The 13,087-nt window shown below is 42.4% G+C and overlaps 1 protein-coding gene across 2 annotated transcripts in view; it reads left to right on the top strand.

Moving 5' to 3' along the window:
- The window catches only part of RSPO2 (R-spondin 2), a 93,074-nt gene that overhangs the window by 15,854 nt on the left and 64,133 nt on the right, over positions 1-13,087 (top strand). Inside the window, exons 2-3 of one of the 2 annotated variants that reach the window (XM_050941430.1) lie at positions 4,192-4,335; positions 8,433-8,621. In XM_050941430.1, coding sequence (XP_050797387.1) covers positions 4,192-4,335; positions 8,433-8,621 — 333 coding nt within the window. The remainder of the gene's footprint in view (positions 1-4,191; positions 4,336-8,432; positions 8,622-13,087) is intronic. The other variant, XM_050941429.1, reaches the window with a different exon arrangement.

Here is a 13,087-nt window from a genome sequence, read left to right as displayed (position 1 = left end):
GGGCCCCTAGGAGATCCATTCAGGCATAAAAGTAGAGGAAATGATACAGCAGACAGCTAACTAGCCCCTTTTTGGCAACTAAATTTTGGGTAAGCACCCAAACCTTTGGGCTTTATCTAAACAAAGGATCTGAATGTCATTTTGAGGCTCCCCTGGGACTAGTACTAACAGCAGACTACGCACATAGAAAGACTGAATGGTCAGGGGTTGGGGGTTAGCCTGGGATCTGGAAGACCTATGTTCAATTTCCTGTTCTGCCACAGACTCCCTGTGTGACCTTGGGAAAATCACTTAGTCTCTCAGGGTTCCAGCTGTACAATGGGGAGATGCACTTCCTTACTTCACAAGGATATTGTGAGGATAAATACGTGAAAAGATTTTGAGCATCTCAGATACTACGGTAACGGGAGCCATGAGGCTATGTCTACACTGAGTTATGGATGTGATTCCTCTGCCCATGTACGCATACTTATGCTAGCTCTCATTTAGCTAGTTTGGGGATACATAGTAGTGCAGCCAGGGTAGTGTGGGAAGTGGCAGTGGATGCATGTCTGAGCTGTGCCAAGTATATATCCATGGGTTTCAGGCAAGTTTTACTTGGCATGGCTCAGGCGTACCGCCGCTACCACCACCAGTGCTACCGTAGCTACACTGCTATTTATACACACACTAGCTTTATGAGAGCTAGCATGAGTTTGTGTACACAAGCAGGGGAATCACACCCCTAGTTTATAGTGTAGACATAGCCTAAGATAGATAGAGCCTGAAGAGCCGTTGCTTCCACGTGGCAGCTATATTATTACATATAGTATGTTGAAGACCTCAGTAAGCTAATTCTGAGCTCTGCATATTTAACCTTAGGGGGGGCTGGAGTTCACTTCATTTCCTGTCTCCAGTGGCTTAAAGAAAATAATCCAACTCCCATAGAAAGTAGCTGGAGACCCAGAGATCAGTCTCCAAGGATTTTCAGCAAGGATTGTACAGGGTCAGCCTCCCCATATTCAAGTCCCAAAAGGAACTAAAGAAATAATTTAATTAAATAACATTATAAAATCTTATGATAAACAAATACAAATCTAATGTTTACAGCATGACATGGCTATTTTATAATCCACAGACATTACTTTCACAGCAAAGAGTCCTGTGGCACCTTATAGACTAACAGAAGTTTTGGATGCATGCTTCCGACGAAGTGGGTATTCACTCACAAAAGCTCATGCTCCAAAACTTCTGTTAGTCTGCAAGGTGCCACAGGACTCTTCGCTGCTTTTACAGATCCAGACTAACATGGCTATCCCTCTGATACATTACTTTCACCGTTATACATGCTCACCTCAGTCCCAGTTAGAGTCTTTGATCACCAAATCTATACAGTATGCTGAGTCTAAAACAACGTCTTCCCTCCACTTGCTTGTAGGAACCTTCAGCTGGAATCCCTGCAGACTCTTCCTCTGGTGAAATCACTGCTGCCAGTCAGCTAACTAACCAATCACTCAGTTAAGTTTATAGATTTAAAGAAAACCCTGTTTCAAGAAAATACAAAACTTTCCCCATTACTGCATTTAAAGAAAAGTTGGTGAATCAGACTACTTGAGACAATTTAACTAGAACAGTTTGGCTAAAATCAAAACAACATTCAAAGCATCCAATTAAAATACAAGTTATTTTCCCCTTCCAGTTTCCCCTTGCTATAATTAGCATTGTCCATGCTTCCCTATTAGAGGGTTAACAATATCACTAACCTGCTGCAAAATGCTTCACAGTCTGACCCCAGCAACAGGGAACCAAAACTACCACACCCAATTCCAGAAGCTTCTGGATATGGAGTGCTAAATCTGTCTAGCAACAATGGCCTAGACACAACTCACTCTTACTTCCCCCAAATGGGTCTCTTAAAGAGATATTTCCCTATTAGGCACCTGGGTTACACATAATCACAAAGGGGTCCCAAAGATCAAATTACTTTTCCTGTGAAAACTGCCTACATTATAGTTCAATGTCACAATAGAGAGTTGCTGTAAAATACCTTGTGTTTCCCTAACTGCTGCAGAAGATAAAATGTCTCATCAATTTAAGTGGCTCTACTGTAACTTTTGGCCCTCTAAGGTTTAAGAATAAATACTAAAGTCCTTGTATTTAAAGAATTTATAAACTTGCAAAGTTCTTAGAGGAATTTACAAATAGCTATTTCAGAAGTACCACACTGGATCAACTTGCTCCTTTGGAAAGAGTGAAAAAGAAATGCATGACATAAGTAACCACAAAAACTAATACAATGTTGCATAAAATGAATTCCAAATGCTTTCTGATGTAACTTCAGACGCTAAGGATGGATATATTGATGCAATTTATATATTTTAAAAAGGAATAAAATATTTCAAATAATATTCATGATTTATAATGTGTGTGACTCTTATTTTATCAATGGATTTTTCTGTTATATTTTGAACATTTTGCCCTGGCGTGTGTGTGTGTTGAGACTTTGCTAATCAAAATCTTGCAGAAACAGCAATACTATTATATTTAATTATTCCATAACATAGCCTTTTAAGTATCCCTAGTTTTCAGACCTCTGTGTGTGTTTGTGTAGATCTAAATTTCTCTCTCTCTAAATCACCTATCCCTCTTTTCATGCGTGATGGCTCATTTACAAACCAAGAAGTTATATTCCTGTTTTATATACTAACTCAATGTCTGACTTGTCTATCTTAAAGGTTTTCATGGTGACTGATTTCTGAATGTTTACCTTTCCTTTTTCAAGTAATAAACACCCATAATCATCATTTTAGTAATAGCTCTACTATCTGTATCAGAAAGCTAATATTCTAAAGGTCCAGTGAAAGTTTAGGAAGCACAAGAAGTGGAAGATTGGCCCCCAGATGTGTTACTTTAGGAAGCAGAAGCCTCATCCCTTCCAGCATCCTGCTCTGTGCATAGGACTGGATTAGAGTCCTTGGAATGACGGAGAGTCTATACTTTGTCTTAGCTTATATCTCCTCAGCAAAATTAGGTTTAGTTACCTTTTTCCTATTTAAAACAGAGTGCGTGACTCATATATAAACTGGGTCATATGATGTCTTATAAACAGAAGGCTGAGAAACAATTTCTTGAGACCTTAACAGATTGGTCCTTGAACATTGCTTCTGGAACACACAAGAGCAGTAGACCTAAGTAACACAAAGGCATCAGCTTGATATGTAACTATAGCTGAGTAGTCAGTAAAAACAACCAGTATAGAATAGTTTCAGCATCCTCAGCACAGATAGCACTGTGACTCTATATTTTAGAAATGGGGAGAAAAATCTAGTCAGCAACTGAGGATATAAATCAAAATCCTGAGATGCCACATGGAAGCTACTTACACATGCTGTAGAAGAGATATATGGCATGTATATTACTAACAAAAAGAGAAGCAGAAAGTCAAGATACTGGGTGCTAAATTCTATTTGCAAATAAAATCTGGAAGAACTATGTATCTGTACCATAGCATATGGATTCATATGTGAGTTTAGAAATCAAACATAGCATAAGAAATCATTCTCAGGTGGCTGCAAATATTCTGTTCATGGTCAACTAATGGAAATTATTTAGACACTATATGCAATGATAGGCAATAATGATATATGTTAGCACATTATCTGTTCTTCTTTCTCTAAATATCTCCCTCTCCCCCTTTTCTCCCACAAATGTGTTTAAATACAAGTGTGTATGTGTGTATGGGGAGGGGAACCACAACAAAATATAGTTCTATTAAACCCAATGTTATCCCACACAGGAGGATAATCAACTCCAAAGTTGCACTTTTAAAAATTTTTATTGTACCTACTGTTTAACATCTAAGGCAAGAGAAAAAATAGATATTTCAACTTCTTTTTGCATTTGGCAGCACTTTGTGCATAAGCAACTTCACAATTTCCACTGTTGAGTCAGTTTCTGTTGTTTGGGTGTATCTTTAATACAGCAAGAGGGAAGGGAAAATATCTATTTTTTAAAAACAGGAAAATGTAGTTCTAGAATCACAGAAAATAGGGTTCTGGGGCAAATGTGGTAGCCAAAGGTAATTTTTTTTTTTAAATACTGGGTGGATTTCAGTTTGACGGCATCTCTTTTGTTTAACTCTTCTATTTTTGCTATTTAATTGCTTTCATGTTTGGCCTTATTCTAACTGAAAACTTTTAAAATATGTCTCAGGATGCAGAATAGAAAACTGCGACTCTTGCTTTAGCAGAGACTTTTGCACCAAATGCAAAGCTGGCTTTTACTTACACAGAGGCCGTTGTTTTGAAGAATGCCCTGATGGATTTGCATCCTTAGAGGAAACTATGGAATGTGTGGGTAAGTGTCTTTGCACAACTCTATCGTAGCAGTTATTTTAATATCTGTATCTTTATGAAATGCCTGCTCGATTTATTCTGCACTTCTGATTCTAAAATGTCTTATAAATTGGGATATAAATTTAAAATAGTCTTGTGTTGACATTTTGAATTCTCTAGATATTAAAGTGGACAAGTTCAAGTAATTACATCGTACAATATTTTTTCTTGCTAACATTGGTGTATATATACTAGATGAAACTACTAATGTAATCCAGCTGTCTTTTTTTATCTCATTAAATTAGTCACTGTTCTCAGAAAAACATCACTCTCTCTAACATTGTAACTTTCTGTAGATTTTTAAACAGAGTTTGGTCCATTTTGTTACATCACTATCATCAGGGTCTTATACCTTGGCTTTTTAAAAACCTCATTCTCCTGAAAACTTATAAATCAGGCCTTTAAATTAAATATATAATATAATATAATATAATTAATATAATTAATTAATTATAATTAATTATGGGGTTGGTGCACTCCTAAGTCTACCCACACAATATCTGTTGTCCAGCCATAGGGCTGGCTGAGTTCATACTGAGCAGGGAATTTTAACTCTGAATTCATTCAGCTTTTTCTGAAGCCCTCTTTCTTTCCCATGTCACATGAGTAGAGGGCAGGATGGGAGCAGAGAGGATTTGTCTTTCCAGCTTCTAGTCCTTGCTGGGTGGCCCTAGTAGTGCTGCTAATCCCAGTGTGTTCTCTCTGCCTCTCCCCTGTATCCCCAAGATGTCAAAGGGAAAACTAGGAGCACATGAAACCTGGCAGGAGGTTACTCCTGTGAGGCCCGACAGCCAAGAGGAAATGTACATGTGCTTCTACATCCACACTCACAGGTCACCTGGGCTAGGATTAAAGGACAGATATAGGAAAACTGAATTCACCTCACCATCTCCCAATGTCTGAATCACTCCCATCTGCAAGAGTACAGTGAGTACTAATTGCAGATTCTGTAAAGCTACTGAACTGGATTACTACCATTGCTTTGGATTTACTTCAGAAAGGGAGTGATTCCCAATTTAAAACTTATAAAGTTTATAAAACTGAGCCAGCATTGCTGACGCCTGAATGAATCTCATGATATTTGATATTTTTGTTAAAGCTCCAGCTCGTAATGTGAGGCGCTGTCTCCTGATAGTCATGCCTAGTGGTCACAGCAGAGGTTGAAGCCAGATGTCAGGGCGGGCCCGGCCTGAGGGTAGCGCTGGAACCGAGATGCGAGGACAGGCTGGGGTCAGAACCAAGATCATAGTCTGTAGACAAGCCAGAAGTAGTACTGTAGCCAGAGTCCAGCTGCAAGCCAGAGGTTGAAGCTGGATGGTTAGAAACCAAATCAGTACTACACCTCGAGTTCAGATACAGGCCAAAAGTCACAGCTGGTGAGAGTCAGAGTCCCATGGGGTCAGGAGGTGTAGGCAAGGCCTGGAGCAAGGTCAGAGCAGGGCAAGGATAAGACTGGAACAGGGCTTGGGCCAGGTTGGGGCAGGAGCAGGCTGAGAGAATCTGATACACTGGGAGATAGCAAGAGGGTTCCTGGACAGGTAATGCTGTTGTACAGACTGATCTACAGCTCTGGCAGGACTGGGAAAATATCAGAACCTGGGGGGTCATCTGACCCAGGCTCCACTCAGGGATAGGTTGCTGCCACATGCTTGATGGCTGAGTCACTGCAGGCTCTGGGAGGGGTAAGTCAGTAAAGCTGGGTTGTTGCTGTATGCCGGCATGCTCACTACAGTTCTGTTGGAGGGGAACCCATTGAGGCTCTGAGGATGGGCAGGTGTGCAGCATAAGAGGGAGGAGGCACCAGACCCAGGCATCAAGTAATGACAAGGGATAGCAAAAGAAAAAACGGATGGCAGTGAAGGTCACAGGCAGGGTCAGCTCCAGGCATCAGCGCAGCAAGCTGGTGCTTGGGACAACCCATGGAAGAGGGCATCGCCGCCGAAGACCCGGACGTAATTCGGTGGCAGGTCCCTCAGCCCCTCTCAGAGGGAAGGACTGGCCGCCGAATTGCTGCCGAAGAATGGAGCCGTGCAATAGAGCAGCCGCCAAACTGCTGCCGATAGTGGTTTGTTTGTTTTTTCCCCATGATCGCTGCTTGGGGTGACAAAAAAGCTGGAGCTGGCCCTGGTCACAGGGATGAAATCTGGGATCCAAAGGGAGAAACCAAGCAGAGAACCTCGGATGGCACTCACTGCTTCTCCAGGGAGCCAGTGGACACAGCCCAGAGGAACTTTGTCTGGAGATGTGACTTGAAAAAGGATCAGAAATAGGCTTCCAGTCGCAAAGCCCCTCCTTCCCCCAATCCAGTTTCCTCTTCCTGGTGTGGGAGAGGGCCACCTTGGCCAGCACCAGGAAGAGGTTGATGAATTCATAGGATCACAGACAGGGTGTGTATAAAACAAGACATGTGGGGAAAAGTGCAGCCAGAACTTAAGGAGGTTTTGGAGGAGCTGGATGAAGGGCTTCTCCAGTCTGATGCACCCTTATAAATGTGCACCAGGGTCTCCCTCTCACTGCAGAAGGGTCAGGTGTCAAGGGAGGAGATGGTGAACTGTTCCAGGTACACATTTGTGCTCACAGCTCCATGAAGGAGCCACCAACTAATATCCCCAGCGGGCCAGGGGATCAGAGTGGAATATTTACCCTCCTGGGGTGGTAGGAGTTCCCTCCAACTGGTGTCAGGGTGGAACGTGAGGGCAAGGAAATGCAGGGTGTGGAGCACTAGTGCATACTGATGTTTCCTGAGGGCGATTCAGAGGCAGACTGGCTGCATGTTGTTCAGGTGGTATGTCAGGGGTGGCTGGGGAGGTGTGCAGGGCAGAGGCCTGATGGTGAGGTGCAGGTAGGGAGTATCCTCCTGCAGGACTTGAGGAAAGTGTGATAGGTGGGCAGTAAGGCTGCACATACCTCCTGGAGCACATGATGGGGAACACAAGGGTGGTGAGTCCCATGCACTGGCTGAGCACTAGGGAGTCCACCGACTCCCTTCAGTCATAGTCCAGGAGGTCTCTGATCCTGGTGGTACTAGCCAGGACCAACCTCCGGTGCACCGAGGGGGACTCCACCACCTGCACACCAAGCAGGATGTTGTGTAGCAGGGGGTCTGCAAGAAGGTTCTCCTCCTCAGTGGCTGCCACAGACCTGATCGTTGATATGTTGGAGAGGCAGCTGAGTGAGCAGCCCTGGTTTGGTTGTGGATTTGCCTCACACCTGGAATCATGTCTTGTGAGACTCTGATTTTATTTGAAAAACTGAACCTTTATGACTGAGGAAAACATGAACCTAAAGGCTCAAAAAACATGAACACATGAAGAGAACCCAGCATTTTAATTACATTATTTTTTTTCATGATTTTTAAGCTAGTCTCATGATGGGGGCGGGCAGGAAGGCTGACTCATTCTTTATGAATGGTTGGCATTGACAATGCTACTATACCTATGCTTTTGTGGATTAACCATATAGTTTTGTGTTTTATTTCTTCTGTCCTTTTCCAACTCCTTATCTTGATTCTTTAATTCATTTATTCATTCTGCTAATAACACTATGTGAACCACACTCTCAGAATGTGCTCACCAAGCAAAGTTTCAAAAGACCATTCTTTTTGGTACAAACACTACTTTGTACACTGCTTGAGTAGAAGACACAGATTGTAACTTCTGGATGAACATTTTTAGTTTCAAAGGATAAACAGCCTAAAAATACAAGTTAGAATCTTCTGGATACAATAGTATCAAATATAAAACAGGCACCAGTTGATGAGAGAATTGTTACAAAGCCATGAAAATAATGAAAGCCATGTAGAGGGAATTGTTACAAAGAATCTGTGGTTGGCTAGTTGTTGTTTGTGTCAGTGTTTAGGACAATTCATGTTTCTGACACAATTGCCTTGTAAAAACTGCAAACTAAGATCATAATCTGAAATTTCACCAAACAATAAATTTTACAAGCAATAACTTCTAATTCAATACTCTTGCTAATTAGAGTTGCCATGTATTGTGAAAGAAAGATACACAGATACAGACAAAGCCCACTAATTTATGACCTGTTTTGCTTTATCAGAAGGCTGTGAAGTGGGTCCCTGGAGTGAATGGGGAACTTGCAGCAGAAATAACAAAACCTGTGGATTTAAATGGGGTTTGGAAACAAGAACAAGGCAAATTGTGAAAAAGCCGGCAAAGGACACAATACCTTGCCCAACCATTGCAGAGTCCAGAAGATGTAAAATGGCTGTGAGGCACTGTCCAGGAGGTAAGAACGCTCCCCGCAAAACAATTTTATGGGCCTTTTCTAATTTAAGTCCCATTTATAACTGGGAAAACAGAGCTATATAGTCCAAACAAGAGAGAAAATCCTGCCCTTACTCTATCTTCTGCAGTTATGCATGGGCAAAAAGGCAATAGAACCACACTACTGCACACAGAGCCAGTCCACTGGGGGGCAGGGGTGTGTATATGCAATCTATAGTGGCACTTTTGCTTCTCCCACCACACAGGGCCAGTGCAATGAAGTTTCGCACCCTAGGCAAAACTTCCACCTTGCGCCCCCCGCTCCTCATTCCCAGCCCTGCAGCAGCTCCTCGCCCCCCATTTGGCCTGAGGCGCCCGCCCTGTGGCAGCCCCACCCCAGGGGAGCTGGGCAGCACCTCCCCACCCTAGCTCACCTCTGCTCCGTGTCCTCCCCGAGCATGCTGCCCCCGCTCTAATTCTCCTCCCCTCCCAGGCTTGCGGTGCCAAACAGCTGATTGGTGCTGCAAGCTTGAGAGGCAGGAGAAGTGGAGCAGCGACTGCGTGCTCGGGGAGGAACCGCTGTAAAAAAAAAATTAGGGGCACCGCTTTTTGGCTTCCCCAAACCTTGGCACCCTAGGCAACCACCTAATTTGCCTTAATGGTAGCACTGGCCCTGCCCCCACACTCCTACCTATCTCATCCTAAAGGTTTAAAATTTCTCTCTTGATGCAGCGTCTTCATTTATTGTATGTACAACACATACAATATGTTTATGCACCAGGTAAAAATGTTCAGCTCTTTAAACCACATTAAACAAAACTACTAGCTACCCTATGTCTTTTTTTAAAAAGTCAGGGCATACTGAACAAGTCAAGCATTATTGCTTAGATTTAGCTAATTTTATCTTTTACCACCCTCATTTATGGCTGATTGTTAACCTATTCTGTTAGTAAACCATGAAACTCAATACGTTATATCTATGCCTGACAACAGCGCTTTATGTGATCCAAATTTTGAATAGATAGAAATATATATACTACTTGAAACTCTACTTTGCTTGTAAATCTAAGCATTATTTTTACACAAAGTTAAAATAAGGGAATTTTGATCCACTGTTTACCGGGAGGAAATGTGAGGCAAATCATTTTTACTTTCAATATAATAAATCAGTAATATCTGACGAATAGCCAATGCATATTGTCATATCAGTACAATATTTTATACCAATATACCTGTTTATCAGGTGGTTAAATACTTGTCACCCTATAGTGTTCATTCCAAACTACTAATGTTTTGTTTACACAACTAGCAGCAGAACACTCTTTCCTTTGGAAAATAATTGGATACCATTTTGTCAGCAATTTAAATGTAGCCCAAACAAGAAGAAATGATAAAGACTCCTGATACTGCTTTAAAATTAGTTGTACTATACTTTAACATACATCCAGTATTAATCTTTTTTATTATTTATGTGTTTATCTACAATTTGTAAAGCCCTGCATTTGTTTCAGAGTTGGACTTTCCATTTTCCATGACTTTTTGAAGAGTAATTAGCTGACACATTAAGAAAGGGGAAAACTTTGGATGAATATCAGGAAAAAAAAAACATTCTGGGAGTAAGATCTGTTATGGTGTGGAGTGATGAAAGCCCTGCCTCCTGAGACATTTAAACTAAACAGGGGGGAAAAACTACTAGGAAATGCACTGGGGAGCAGTTCTGCATTGGTGGATATTTGGGCGGGGCGGGGAGGGAGGGAAAGAGGAGGCAGGCAGAATCAGAGGTTGAATTGGGCTGATTCATGGTAGGTCAGTGAGCTGGTATTTTTTCCTGGATGCTGCCATCTTGTGCCCCAGAGTCTATTCTTGCTAAGTCTTTAATGGTCCTCTATAACTTTCAGAATGCAAACGACATATCATGTTTGCTTGCATTTCCAGACAGCCTGAACTAATAGATGAGATCTGTAAACTGGCCTGTTTATTTCAGTAATGTGCTAATTCTGAGGTCCAAAAGTGATAACGATGAGAGCTGATTTCTTAACTATTTTTCTGCTGGTACAAAATAAAGGAAGGGGATGATCACATTATGAAGATCTGTACACTGTACTTTGAGTTACTTCTTGTTTTGAGGCCTCCTTTTGGTGTTTCTGGTGGATGGAAGTTAGTTTATAGGTTGGAGTTTGGGAGAATACTAGATATTTTTTCTCCAGTTCAGACTCTAGATAGGACAGATACAACCTTATAGGTTTCCACCCCAAGCCCTTCCCCCGTGTGATTTGAGACCCAGGGGTGAAGTTGTGTATGCAGACAGGAATTCATGCATGTAATGTCCAGTTATGCAAGGATGCAAGAACAAGTTGCATAGTGGGGGTGCTGGGAAGCATTGAACAAAACTGTAAACCCTGTATATGATGAAAAACACTTCAAGCCAAAGGGTGCAGCAGGACTCTCAGCACCCCTAGTTCCATCCCCTATACAGTTATGTTGAGAGTTCCCTGAAAATGGATTTTTACAGGTGTATTTTCAGTTAAATTCCTGATAATTTGGTCCATAGAATCTGCTATTGACCCACAGTATTCATATGGGTGCATTAGTGCAGAAGCAACCTCATTTCAGAAATGTTTAATATCTGGGTCTATAACTTTTGTCTGTCTGAGTTTTAAAAGAATGTGAGAAACCTTGTCTAGGCATCCAGCCCATGGATTTGATCCTTCGTCTCCTCTGTGTGACAGGAATCCTGAGGCAGGAGCTGACCCAGTACCCTATCACTTAAATCTCCACAATAAAGATTAATTGGGACCTAAATAGAGGATCAATTAACACCTGCAGCCAGAGTTGAAGGACTAATTAGAGGGAGAAGCAGCCCCAGCAGCTGGGAACAGATAAATAGAGAGGAGGGAAGCCCTGAAAGGGGTAGAGACGCTGAAGGAAGGTAGGGCTGGCTGCTGCTGCCACCTTTACCCCAGAAGCAAGAGGGGGAGCTGGTTGGGATGTGTAAATATGTAGACAGCACTACAAGTAATGGCTTGCTAGAACAGTATAATAAAACACAATGGTGATGGAAGTGGCCTGGAGTGAGTGTGGTCTGTATCTAAGGCAAGAAAGAGTCACAGAGGACCCCCCCACCATGGCACTATTTAAATGTAAGGCAGCTATGACTCATACTGAGTCAAGAAATTCATGGATCATGCCCAAGTTAAATTCTTTGATAACATATTGAAGATTTTATTCACTAGTCAGTGGTTCTAAACCTTTCCAGATTACTGTATCCTTGAAGCCTGTGCCCCACCATGCAGGGCTGAAACATGTAACTTAGCTTTGTGGGGCCTCCTGTGGTGTGGTTGCCACCCCCTAATGCCAGACCTGCACTTGTGACCTCCCCCCCAGGTTGAGAAACATTGATCTGGATGAGTTGATGTACCTCTTGGAAGACTTCTGTGTGCCCCCCTGGGCTACACATACCCTTGGTTGAGAACCCCTGCACTAGGTGACCAAGAAATATACTGTAGGCAAATGCAAGAGTTCCATTCAGTGTGGGAGGCCTGCAGTATTGACTGTGGTTGTGAAACCCTACTATTTCCAAGCAGCTTATAGCTACTCAATATAGCTGCTATCTCTTGGCCTCCCACTTCATGGAGATTCCTGCTTGCCTTCCCAGAGTCTCAGGATTAAAGGCTCATCCTGAAGGTTTTCCTTCCCTGAACGGTTTTGTACAGAGTGCTTATGATAAGTGAATCCTGGTGTGTGATCCTATAGAACTCTGGACAGTGTTGAAAAGTACCCTCTCTCTCAAGAGACAGTGGATGGAAGGATGTGGCCTTTTCTCTGTCCAACATGAGTTCAGCTCCAAAGTTGAATCTGACTCTTTGCTGTGTCTTTTATATTTTAACTGTTTGCACAATAGTAGTTGCAGTGTTTGTCTACATAGAATACCAGGGTTGGAAGGGACCTAAGGAGGTCATCTAGTCCAACTTGCTGCTCAAAGTAGGACCAATCACCAGACAGATTTTTGCCCCAGATCCATAAATGGCCCCCTTAAGGATTGAACTCACAACCCTGGGTTTAGTAGGCCAATGCTCAAACCACTGAGCTATCCCTCCCCCCAAGTTGGAAAGTTATTGTGCAGCAAGCCAGGGTGTGAATCTATAGTGCACAAGCTTGCTGCACCAGAATGTTCCATTTGGACATTGCTGCATCACACTGAAAGTCCCAGTGTGGGCATACTGTGCCTTCAAGTAGTAATATGCTAAGCTTCACTTTAGCACTTTTACTGAGTTGCAGCAGTGTTCACATGGAACTTTACTGTGTGGTAGGCTGTTGCACTGTAGATTCACACCCTGGCTTGTCGTGCAGTAACTTGCCATGGAGATAAGTGCTAAGGTACCACTATTTGATCATATTTTAGTATGTTAGATGATTGGTCACCAGAAATGTTTAATCCAACTGTAATATTTTGGGAAGCATGAGATCAAGTACAGTCTGGCTTGGAGA

The sequence above is a fragment of the Gopherus flavomarginatus genome, chromosome 2 (assembly GCF_025201925.1).
Source record: "Gopherus flavomarginatus isolate rGopFla2 chromosome 2, rGopFla2.mat.asm, whole genome shotgun sequence".
Classification (NCBI taxonomy): domain Eukaryota; kingdom Metazoa; phylum Chordata; order Testudines; family Testudinidae; genus Gopherus; species Gopherus flavomarginatus.
This window is presented reverse-complemented; position numbering and strand designations above follow the sequence as displayed.